General features: G+C 37.4%; 1 protein-coding gene across 1 annotated transcript; it reads right to left on the bottom strand.

Moving 5' to 3' along the window:
• Positions 1-6,540: 6,540 nt before the first annotated feature.
• On the bottom strand, positions 6,541-9,238 carry marcksl1b (MARCKS-like 1b). Its single transcript, XM_059349128.1, has 2 exons — positions 8,932-9,238; positions 6,541-7,946 (listed from the first exon to the last, which is right to left on the bottom strand). Exons 1-2 carry the CDS (start codon positions 9,016-9,018, stop codon positions 7,389-7,391), a joined length of 645 nt encoding a protein of 214 aa, XP_059205111.1. The 5' UTR covers positions 9,019-9,238; the 3' UTR covers positions 6,541-7,388.
• Between the last annotated feature and the right edge of the window lie 2,903 nt (positions 9,239-12,141).

Here is a 12,141-nt window from a genome sequence, read left to right as displayed (position 1 = left end):
TCTCTGCTTTGATTTATTATTTATTTATTTATTTTTGTTCAGTCTGCAGTTGGGTTATTACAATGAGATATCTGAAAAAAATATCTTCTTAAATCATGTATTTTTTTATTGTGCAATCAAGGAAAGATCAGTCAAAATTGTGTTGGTTTATTCATTTTAACAATGGGTTTGATCTGTCTTTTGTATAATCTTCATATTGCCTCCATTGTCTCAGCTAAATTTATAACAAGAACAAGACAAAAAGAAGCCAAGTCCACTTCATCTGTAGACCTTTACAATCTGAATATACTGCATTTCATATACATGTTTTCTGACGACATATTTCTACAATTATTTTATTTCAATAGCTTGACAGAGACACTTCACTTTGATCAAAAAGAAAAATGGTGAATTAATTAAACATCAATGTTCATTCCAGATGTTAGGTCAGCCCCCTAAAATAAAATAAAATGGCATTTGCAAGCAGGTCATGTGTTTTGGCCATTCAAATGTTGCAAACAATTCTGGACAGGAACATGTACAAATGCATATTCTTTCCTGTTTCTGTACATTTAAAACACGGCTACACTGTAAAAATGTTTGTAGAAATTACAGTAAAACACTGTCAAATTACATCAGAAATAGGTCGTAAAATTAAACATTGTACATCACTCTAGTAGATACTTTTAATTACTGTAAATCAAAGAACAGCATAAAACTTTAAATTCGACTGTCATAAACTGTAGGAAACACAGATTTGCTGTAAAAATATTTTAAAAATCAAGTCAAATTAATGGAAAAATAGCATTATGACACAATTATCCTAATAGTAATGGGATTATTCAATATAAATGACAGTTTTTGCTGATATTGACATTTACATACGCTCACTGTATTTTTTATGGTGAATTTCTGGCAACCACAGCTGCTGGTATTTTACCCTAAATTTAACAGATTTTTTTTACAGTGTATGAAGATAATTTGAAGAACGCATGAAATGTATTTTTCTCATGTCCCTGTATCATAGTGTAGTGTGAACTGAGACTGATTATGCATATTGATGGAGGATGACAGATTGGGAAACCATACAATAGGTGACCAGCTTTGCTGCATTCCACACAATGGCCACCAGGTGTCAGTGTGAACCCACATGGTTTTGACTGTTACTTCCAAATCTCTGCAGACTGTCATCGCTGAAAGAGAAATGCAGAACCCCTGAGCGGATCATGTATAGCATGCAATGCAAACAAAACAGCGATATAGAAGATAAACAGAACACTGGAGATATTAACTCCTTGTGGAGCAGCCATGAATAATGTACAACTTACTGTACCTGCTGCAAGTGTAAAGATGTGAAAAATGTACACAATTCACTGTTGAGCTGAGATGATTTTTCTTAGAGACTCTTGTAATAAAATACTGTTTGAACTCAATCGTCTGCATCTAGAGGCAGAGTATCGATGTGGAGCTACTGCTTGCTTTAAATAATTCATAATTGTTTGAAGGCTTGGTACAAATGTAGCTCAGATCTCAACTAATCATATCACCATGTGAACTAGGTCAGTTTATCCAGAGCAGGACTGCTGTGTTCAGTTAACCACAGTCAGGATGGAAGAAAAACTGTAGATGTGAAGGAGAGGAGTGAGTGGGGGGCAGAGGTAATGGTGCTGATCTCAGGGCTGTAACGCTAATAGAGGGCCGGGGGTCATTGGTGCTAACATGGTGGTGGTGGTGGGTTCAATTATCTCCAAACCAATCAGCTCCACACATGTGGGTGTTTCTTGATTCATAGAGAATAGCAGAATAACCCATGTGGTGTGGTGGGTTGAGTGAGAGTTTCTTTGTTGTGAGATTATTGATTATTCTTTATTATAAGGACTAGAGTCTTAAAGTCTTGGCTGATTTTATCAGTTGATATTTTGGCCTATTACAGACAAATCACACTGTAAAAAATGTCTGTAGATTTAAGGGTGAAAAACTGCTAAACCATGACAGTAAAAGACTGTTAAATGATAAATGGATTCATTCAGTTTCAGTAACAATGAAACACTGTAAATGTATATATCAGCCAAAACAGTATTTTTTACATTTAAAAAAATTAATAAAAACACATTACTCCACTGCAAAATACACTGGCACCGTGTTTGTAGCACAAAATATACTGTAATATATATACAAGCCATCATTTTTGCATTCATTTTTTGTAAAAATACTTTTTCTCACTGTTAAATGTACTAAACACCACATCTCTAACTTGAATTCATGCAGCATTTGAATTCATGCAGCATTTTTAAAGTATTTTCTTGTCAATTATATTGCAGAACAGCTAATATAATTTTACCGTAATATTACAAAAAGTTACATCGTATTTATTACGGTAAAGTTCTGGCAACCACAGCTGCCCTTTTTTTCCCCGTAAAAACAACAGGGTTGTTTGTTTTTTTTACCGTGCAGACTCTACTTGCGTATGTGTTCTCCAATATGCCCAGATATGAAAACAGTTTTTACAGAACCTATAACACAAAAAATGATAGTTGGGGTGATTCAGAGATGGTGTTAGCTTTATATATTTTTATTTTATTTATTCTTTATTTAAATTGTCAGCAATTGCCTAATACTCATAAACTCATAATACATGGTTTATTACATTTTATTTCATTCATTCTTTAATTTCCCAATATTCATTCCTAGAACTGGTTGACAATGTGATCGATTGTATGTGTCATGTATAATAATATTAAATATCCTTTACTAAAGTTCTTTTTTAAAGAAATAAGCCTTCTGAGTACCTTTGCAAGGTTATGTCAATGCAAAATCAGAGCACAATCTTTATAGAAAAGGTATTTTTTCCTTTCAGGACTGGTGATTTTTCTGTCTGTCTGTGTCTGTCAAATCCCGTATCAGTAGAACTCTATTCAGGACAGAGGTTGATTTGTGATATTGGGCTATATAACTCAAACTGACTTGACGTATTTACTTGAAGCTTGGCCAGAGTGAGTGACAATCCCATACTGGCTAATAATTACAAAAATAAAAATAAAACTTTATTGATGTCATAGTTACTCATTTAAATGTTTTGGCATAGCCTAATGAACCTTAGCACCCTGACTGTAATGTGCATGAGCTGTGAACACAACATCTAGCTACATTATATGCTACTGGTTTTACCGGAATAAGACTGTAAGAGTAAAACCCCTGAGTGGGTTATACTGAGAAATGATGTATTTTATTGTTTATGAATTCAAGCCCTTACCATTCCACCCCTTTTTTTTAGAGGGCTGGATAATCTCATATCATAATCTGAAAACTGGGAACATGACGATTAATTTGATTTGCTGTGTGTCAAATTGCTTTCGTTATTGATTACGAATACAATAAAAATTGTAAAACTGTATTAGAGTTAAGAACATTCCCCATGCTCGAGTCTCATAAGTTGTTGAAACCATTTTGGGTGTTGATACAATCTATAACACATATTAAGTGCTAAATGGATTCATTTTTGACCACTCCAGAACTGATCAAAAAATGGACAATGGATAACAAAAACTTTTGACGGTTTGCAATTGAATGTCAAGCATTTCTCTTCCTAGAAAGTACTCAAAAAATCCCCGAAGTATACAATATACGTCGGAAAGTACGTAAAAAAACATCCTCTGAATATAATTTCATGAGGCTATGGTTATCCTAAAGGTCACAGCAGGTCATGTTATACAGGGAGCTCATGTTTCAGTAAATGGTTTCACTCCAATTAAATGTTTTTTATTATATTTTATGGAGGCTTACATCATCCCACATGAATTAGATTGGGCTCATTCAATATTTCAGTCTCAGCTTTGTAAGCAGAACTATTCAAATACAAATGGCGAAAAAAAACGAGTACATCATGAGAACAACTTTTTGGTTTCTGTTCCAATTGCATGAGATTAGTGGGCGTGTCTGTACAGGGGACTTGTGGCTACCTATTTTCATTCAGATTTCTTGAGGTCAGAGGTTAAGGGACCCCTTTGAAAACGGCCATGCCAGGGTTTTTTTTGTATAATAATATTGAATATTCTTTACTAAAGTTCTTTTTTAAAGAACTAAGCCTTCTGAGTACCTTTGCAAGATTATATCAATGCAAAATCGGTGCACAATCTTTATAGAAAAGGTCTTTTTTCATTTCAGCTCAATATTTGACTACATCAGGACTGGTGATTTTTCCCTCCTAAAATCTATATCAGTACCGATTATGGTGTCTGTATCTGTCAAATCCCGTATCAGTAGAACTCTATTAAGGACAGAGGTTGATTTGTAATATTGGGCGATATAAATCAAACTGACTTGACGTGTTTATTCGAAGCCTGGCCAGAGTGACAGTTTAGTAATTGAATGTCAAGCACTTCTGTTCTAGAAAGTACTCAAAAAATCCCTGAAGTACATATACAATATACGTCGGAAAGTACGTAAAATACTTCCTCTGAATACCCGAGCTCTTTAGTTTATGGTTGTGAAGTTTCATGAGGCTGTGGTTATCCTAAAGGTCACATCAGGTCATGTTATACAGGGAGCTCATGTTTCAGTAAATGGTTTCACTCCAATTAAATGTTTTTTATTATTTTTTATGGAGGCTTACATCATCCCACATGAATAAGATTGGGCTCATTGAATATTTTGAGTCTCAGCTTTGTAAGCAGAACTATTCAAATACAAATGGCAAAAAAAATGAGTACATCATGAGAACAACTTTTTGGTTTCTGTTCCAATTGCATGAGATTAGTGGGCGTGTCTGTACAGGGGGACTTGTGGCTACCTATTTTCATTCAGATTTCGTGAGGTCAGAGGTTAAGGGACCCCTTTGAAAACGGCCATGCCAGTTTTTTTTGTATAATAATATTAAGTATTCTTTACTAAAGTTCTTTTTTAAAGAACTAAGCCTTCTGAGTACCTTTGCAAGATTATATCAATGCAAAATCGCTGCACAATCTTTATAGAAAAGGTCTTTTTTCATTTCAGCTCAATATTTGACTACATCAGGACTGGTGATTTTTCCCTCCTAAAATCTATATCAGTACCGATATTGGTGTCTGTATCTGTCAAATCCCGTATCAGCAGAACTCTATTAAGGACAGAGGTTGATTTGTAATATTGGGCGATATAAATCAAACTGACTTGACGTGTTTATTCGAAACCTGGCCAGAGTGACAGTTTAGTAATTGAATGTCAAGCACTTCTGTTCTAGAAAGTACTCAAAAAATCCCTGAAGTATACAATATACGTCGGAAAGTACTTAAAAATACTTCCTCTGAATACCCGAGCTCTTTAGTTTATGGTTGTGAAGTTTCATGAGGCTGTGGTTATCCTAAAGGTCACAGCAGGTCATGTTATACAGGGAGCTCATGTTTCAGTAAATGGTTTCACTCCAATGAAATGTTTTTATTATCTTTTATGGAGGCTAACATCATCCCACATGAATAAGATTGGGCTCATTGAATATTTCAGTCTCAGCTTTGTAAGCAGATATATTCAAATACAAATGGCGAAAAAAATTGTACATCACGAGAACAACTTTTTGGTTTCTGTTCCAATTGCATGAGATTAGTGGGCGTGTCTGTACAGGGGGACTTGTGGCTACCCATTTTCATTCAGATTTCTTGAGGTCAAAGGTTAAGGGAGCCCTTTGAAAACGGCCATGCCAGGTTTTTTTTTTGTTTAAATGTATCCTAGCGTTGGAGCATTTTCACCTGTTTCTTGACAAGATATCATGACATGGTTGGTACCAATGCATTCTCAGGTCTTCTGGTTTCATATGATATCTGGTATTGGCTCAGAGCCCCCTACAGCGCCTTAGAGCTAAATATGGTAAGAAATGGTATAGCTGCTATAGTTTAATTTGTTTTATATGCAGGAACCAAAGGAATTTAAAATGTCAGAGTCAATGAAGTTGTGTCCTTTTGGTTTTAATTGTTACAATAAGTGGATGAATTAAAATTCTGTAACCCTAATACTTACGTTATTGCCAATCGGTGTTTGTCGACGCTAGAGTCATATAAAAACCTTTAATATGATGAACAGGCTGCAGAAACAATCATTAAACTACTTTTTAAATACATTTACTCAAATTTTGCATTTTATTTAATGAAAGACTGCACAAAGACAATTCATTTTTATGTATAAACTGATACTTTTTTTTTGTATATATACACTCTGAATTTAATTATTTCCAATTTTTTTTACTTTTCACACAGCATCCCAACTTTTTGGGGAATTTTGGTTGTAATAAATGATTATGTATTATTATAGGTTAAGCTACCCAGTAGTATATAAACCCAGTACAATTAGACCCACCTTCACCAGCTGCAGCATTACAATGATGCTGAGACATTAATACATTACTAATTAAAATCTAGTAATAAATGATTATGTAATGGGTCACTCTGTTTGATGAGTAATCTTACTTTGGGTGCCTTAAGTGAAATCTGTATAGCTACTTTTATTTGCGTAAACGATTGAAATACTTCTTCCACCTGTGTTACTTTGTAACAAATGTAATGCATGATGTAAATGACCATAAAGACACATAAATGGGCAGGTAACCAACATTTATTTACCATTATCAACTTTACAATAAAACCAGTAACATCTGTCAACATTAGCAAAATAAAGAACAGAAATCAATCCAATGTATTTACAGAGACAAAGCTGATTCAGGCTCACATACGACAGATAAACAACTCTGCTTCATATCAAACCGCAACAGTGAACATAGCAAGCTTAAGTGTTCTTTTTTCATAGTAAGGTAAAAATCAAAGTTGTCTATTTTTTTTTCTTTAAACAAACAAGTAATAGCTTCTCTGAATCTTTAAGATGGTTCTCTATAATACACCACAAAATACTTCAAATTTGGGTTAAAATATAGGAATGTAAAAAGTTGGCGAGTCTCTTAATTTTCTGATTTCATTTTTTTTTTTTGCTCTATTCAACAGTCATTTCAAGTGGTGGTGGTGTCCTAGTAGCTTATCTAGCTTCATTCCTTCAGCGAGGAGGCATCTTGATCTGCAGATTTTTAGGGAAAAGATGCTTTGACTCCATCCATCCTTCATGCTGTCAATTGCTCGCGTTCTAGCCATTAAAATCCAATTTCCACATCGCGACCAACCCACAGCCTCAAACTCAGTCCAGGTCCAGATGTCGAGCAGTAACCAGGGAAGTGATCTAGTGAATCTAGTCTGTCGTCTTGTTATCATGACGAAAAGTGGCACGTCGAAGGAGTCTCTCACATACATGTGTATATATTTACATATACATATATCCATATACATATGTATACATATACACATATATATATAAATATATATATATACTCTTAAATTTTCTCTTTCTTTCTCTCTTGAAAAACAGTTCACCCAGTTCATTGTGAGCTTAAGGTACAATCACTCTTTCTTTTCAGACGGAGCGGGGGTCGAGCTGCTCTCCTCTGTTGGTTTCGTGGCCTCGGGGGCCGGAGCAGCCGCTTCCTTGGCCTCTTCCTTGGGGGCCTCCTCTTTAGCCGGGGCCTCCTCTGCCTTTGGGGCCTCGGCCGCAGCCGCAGCGGCAGGTTCAGCGGCTGCCTCCTCCTTCACCACCTCCTCCTTCTTCTCCTCAGCGGGAGCAGCGGCTCCGTTCTCGGCGGGCTTCTCCTCGGCGGGGGCGGCGGCGGCAGCTGCTTCCTCTTTGACGGCCTCGCTCTTCTTGCTCTTCTTCAGATTCAGCTTGAAGTTGAAGGACTTCTTCAGGGAGAACTTCTTCTTCTTCTTCTTGGGGGTCTCCTTAGCTGCAGCCTCGCCTTCAGGTTTGGCTGCCTCCCCATCTGCAGCTGGCGCCGGCTCAATAGCGTCTCCTCCGGCGCCAGCTTCGGGCTCCTTGGCTGCCTCGGCTGAGCCGTTGGTGGCGGCAGCATCCCCATCAGGCTTTGTGGAGACGTCCCCATTGGTTTTCACATGTCCATTCTCCTGAAAAATGGTTGACACAGAATAAGTCATCTGTCTCAAAAACTGACACACAAAATCATGTTTACATTCAAAAAGCCTCTCTGAACATGCATGAAAAACACAGGGGAGCGATTTTACATGTACATTTCTCATTTCTTTTCAAAGCATCGTCGTGCTCATCAATTAACCACCGTGTCGCCTGGCTCAGAGGCGACGCCTTGCAGTACCCTAATCAGGCGATAGGCGGCGGTAGCGCCTCACAGACCGCCTAAGGTACCAGACAGACATCGGCCCAACAAAGACGAGACTGGAGCTCAATGATGGAAGAATGAAAACACTTCCAATTGATGATTTATTTATTTATTTATTTATTTTTAAAACCAAAATAACGAGGCTGAAATGCAAACTGCTCAAATAATACAAAAATAACGTAGCCTATATTTTTAGTGAATTAATCATTTATAGCAATTTTCATTCATAATGATCTAATAACGGTCTCAAGTATCATATGTATGACTCAATATGACTCTTCGCACTAATATCTTTTTTTTTAAAAAGTCCCAATTTGCAAAATAAGGAGTCCAGACGACAGCCAGTGTTTTAAACAGGGAGGAGTAGTGCCTACGTGCGCTCGAGCCCCCCTCCCCCTTTAATGCCTGCCACTATCAAACACGTTGTGCGGATTTTGGGTTAGACTTCAGCTACAAATAAACACATAGTTACTCAACATACGTCAACTTCACGAGTCAACGGAGATAAATATAAACACACTGGCTATTTTTTTTTTTTTTTAAGTTTTTGGGGTGCTCTGTGAGCAAGCCATCAGCACGAGACAACGATGCTTAAAGCCCCACCTGACTTGCCCCAAAATGTCCCCACATTCAAGTTTTATCGACTAAAAATGTTAGATCTGTTGTTTTCGTGTGAGAAATTCAACTTAAATATATCTCTACTCATCCCCTCCATTGAAAAAAAGAGAAATAGTGGTCCGGGTGAGTGTAATTACCTGTCCGTTGGTTTTGACAGCTGCACCATCAGCGGCAGCAGCGTTCGCCTCCGCGGCCACATCTCCCTTGGATGACTGGGAACCCATTGTCTTCGGTGAGGTTTTCGTTTCTTCTAAAGCAAATTAAAAAGAAAAACTAAAAAAGAGTGGTTATAAGTTAATCCAACCCCAGGTCGAGTTATGTATCCAGTGGTGAAAGGATAAAAAGTGTGCGTTTTTTTCTTCAAACAGCAGCTACTTCCCCTGTTGGCTCCTGTGGTCGGACTTGTCACCCCGGTAGAGAGAGACCCTCTAAACTCAACACTGGTTGAACGCAACGCTTCAACATACAGCAAGTTCAAGGCACCACCCATAGGCGGGACCTGCTGAGGTCTGACCAATCATCTCACAGACTGAGGGCAAGTCTAGACAGCTCTGGCCAATCACCCCTCACTCTCTAATTGTCCCCGCCCATCCAGAGGACCCCCAGCATTGAAATCAATTTAGTTCAGCTATAGTCTGTATTTTATAGGCTTGAAAGTAGAAAACAACATGGTATCAAGATGAAAGATCTTTTTCTTCTCCATGAAATCATTTTCTCTTCTTTTATCGGTGTGTCTGTTTGTTCAGTTCCTATGATGATTTATTATTCAGTCAAAAATGGGAAATATCTATTTAACTCAGACCTCGACCTCTTGCTAGTATTAAGACCAGAAGGAGGGCTATTTAATGGTTTATTATTACAGTATTTTCATGTGTGGGTATGCAAGTGTGTGTTAAAGTGCCCAGACCATTACCCTACTACACTACACTGGTGTAAACATAACAAGCCTCTCTTAGGAATGACTGAATGAGTGTGTCTATCTTAATCAATTTTGTCTATAATTGTCAAAAAATAGAGAAAATGCCTATTCATTTTGTATATGTATGTATACAAATTGCTTGTGTTGTCCAAGTAACATTCTCAAACTAAAAAATATCTAAAATTTATCATTAAAGATAAGGACAATCAGCAAACAGCAAGCTATTTTCATTCATAATAAATCAGTTAACATGTTGCGGATGAATTTTCTGTGTATCGATTGATCAGCTGATGGTTTCAGTTCTGATTCCTCTGATTGTCTCATGATTTAATGCACTCCACTGAAACAGTTTCACTTTGGAATATTACTTAAGCAAGCAGGGATGTTACTGAGAGTGTCTCTTTTGGTTTCAGTATCACTAAAGATGCTCCCAGAGCTTAAATTACAATCTGATTCAGCTGTTACAGTTTCAGTCAAATATAACAGGTGTTGCCAGAAGCATATTTTTGTCAGATATGATTCAGGATCCTGTTATGCAATGACAAGATGATGAGAAGATATTGACATATAACCAGTAATATGTAAGTGTCATATGTTCTTTTTCCAGAACATAAAAATCCCCAAATGTTGATTTCATATACCCTAAAAATAAACACACAATTATGCACAGAAATAGAGCACTGTTTCTGCAATGCATCAAAATAAGTAAATTATAAAGGTCACGAGATCTTGGTCACAGTTTCCCAGAAGTAAGTGCAAAATATCTGACAGGTGGCCTGATGTAGGGCAAATGTTCCCAAATGTAAAGGTGAAAAGTTCAGTAGGAAAATGTGTATTTTAAATGTCACTTTGAGCTTTCCCCTCTCACCAGGCGCGCCCTTCTCCTCTCTCTCTATCCGTCTCTGCCAGTCAGAGCAGCTGAATAGTAAAATGGACCTACTTTTGTTATACAATGGTGAATACGGGTTTAATCCATTGTTCGATGTTGTGTTCTCATTATGGACATGGGGACATGGTGATCTGCCTGCAGAACAGGATCAGCGTTAGGACTAACAGCATGTCACGCTGTCTCCTCATGGCTCCATGACTAGATCTGTTGTTCACTTCCGCTTGTCAACAACATACCAAGAGCAAAATATGTCAATGTGATGATCATGCACATTCCACCTGATCATTTTCTCCCACACACATTCCTCGCAACAGCTGTTAAAGCTACAAATCTCAGACTGGGGAGGAAAAGACTTCAGTGTTCAATGTCACAAATGATCTTTGCTGCGACCAATCAGCCTAATTGATTTTGCAAGACTTGAGAACATTGGAATGCGTGTCAGCAGCCCATCGTGATGCTAAGTCCACCAGCTGTCCACGTCACATGTAAGTTAACGCACATTTTGGCCACATTACATAATTATAAATAATGCTGTTAAGAGAGTTATGTAAGTATGCTACTGTCTATGCAAACATTCTATAAATGAGGTAAATACCGGGATCACTCTATGAGGTGAAGTTGTTGTTGAAGGTGAAGTTCTCTCAGTTTTATCCAGACCAGTACTCTCAATAAACAGATATCTGTATATGAATGTAGAATCTGTAGGCAATAGGGCAAGATTTTGGTTTTGGAAGGGTTCTAGATTTCTGTTTGTAGTAGTATTATTGACCAGTCGTGTTTGAGCAGGCTTTCGTCACATGAAAGTAAAGAGTCCACTTGGAGAGCAAAATAGGTGGAACGTACTCGGCAAAATACAATCTATGAAGTGGTTTCCATACTTTTTCTGAAGGACACTATTTTTGTTATTTAATAAAAACATTTTCCAGCCACTCACCCTCAGGCAACCAACCAACAACACACAGTAATGAAGCCAATGGGTAACAAAGGCCTGCTAATATTTTCTCGTCATTGTAACATTTAGTGTCGATTTCACAAACCTGTCCACATTTTGCAGCGCAGAACTATGCTTCATTTTCTTTTTTTACTCCCAGCCCCCCTAGGGCTGTGGTTCTCAACCTTTTTTCAGTAATGTACCCCCTGTGAAATATTTTTTTCAGCCAAGTGCCCCCAACCAGGGCAAAGCATTTTTGGTTGAAAAAAAAAAAGGACCATCGAACCATCCTGGTATGGGGGACACTCTGGGTTTTTAGGATCAGGAAATTGAATAGCCTACAGAATATAAAATTCATTTTATGAACTTATACTTATATTTTCCTAAAATATTTATTAAATAATTATTTTTAAAGGATTTTTGCATGGATGCTTTTTAAATGTATAATTTAAAATCTCACGTTCTCATTTGAGAACCACTGCCCTAAGGGTCCCGCCCCCTTTTTGAGAATCATCACCTCACAATGTTTTAGCTATTCCTTAGCCTAACTACCTTCACTATACTGGCTCAATACCACTGCCTGTACACTGAATTTAGAGGTAAAGCGG

The sequence above is a fragment of the Centropristis striata genome, chromosome 14 (assembly GCF_030273125.1).
Source record: "Centropristis striata isolate RG_2023a ecotype Rhode Island chromosome 14, C.striata_1.0, whole genome shotgun sequence".
Taxonomy (NCBI): domain Eukaryota; kingdom Metazoa; phylum Chordata; class Actinopteri; order Perciformes; family Serranidae; genus Centropristis; species Centropristis striata.
Note: the sequence above shows the minus strand (reverse complement) of the source record. Positions and strands in the feature narration are given on the sequence as shown.

What these genes read in the sequence shown, in the direction of transcription:
- marcksl1b (XM_059349128.1), bottom strand. Translation starts at nt 9,018, where the DNA reads ATGGGTTCCCAGTCATCCAAGGGAGATGTGGCCGCGGAGGCGAACGCT. An exon ending in CTGTCAAAACCAACGGACAG is followed by an intron (nt 7,947 to 8,931) that starts GTAATTACACTC and finishes ACCATTTTTCAG; the next exon opens with GAGAATGGACATGTGAAAAC.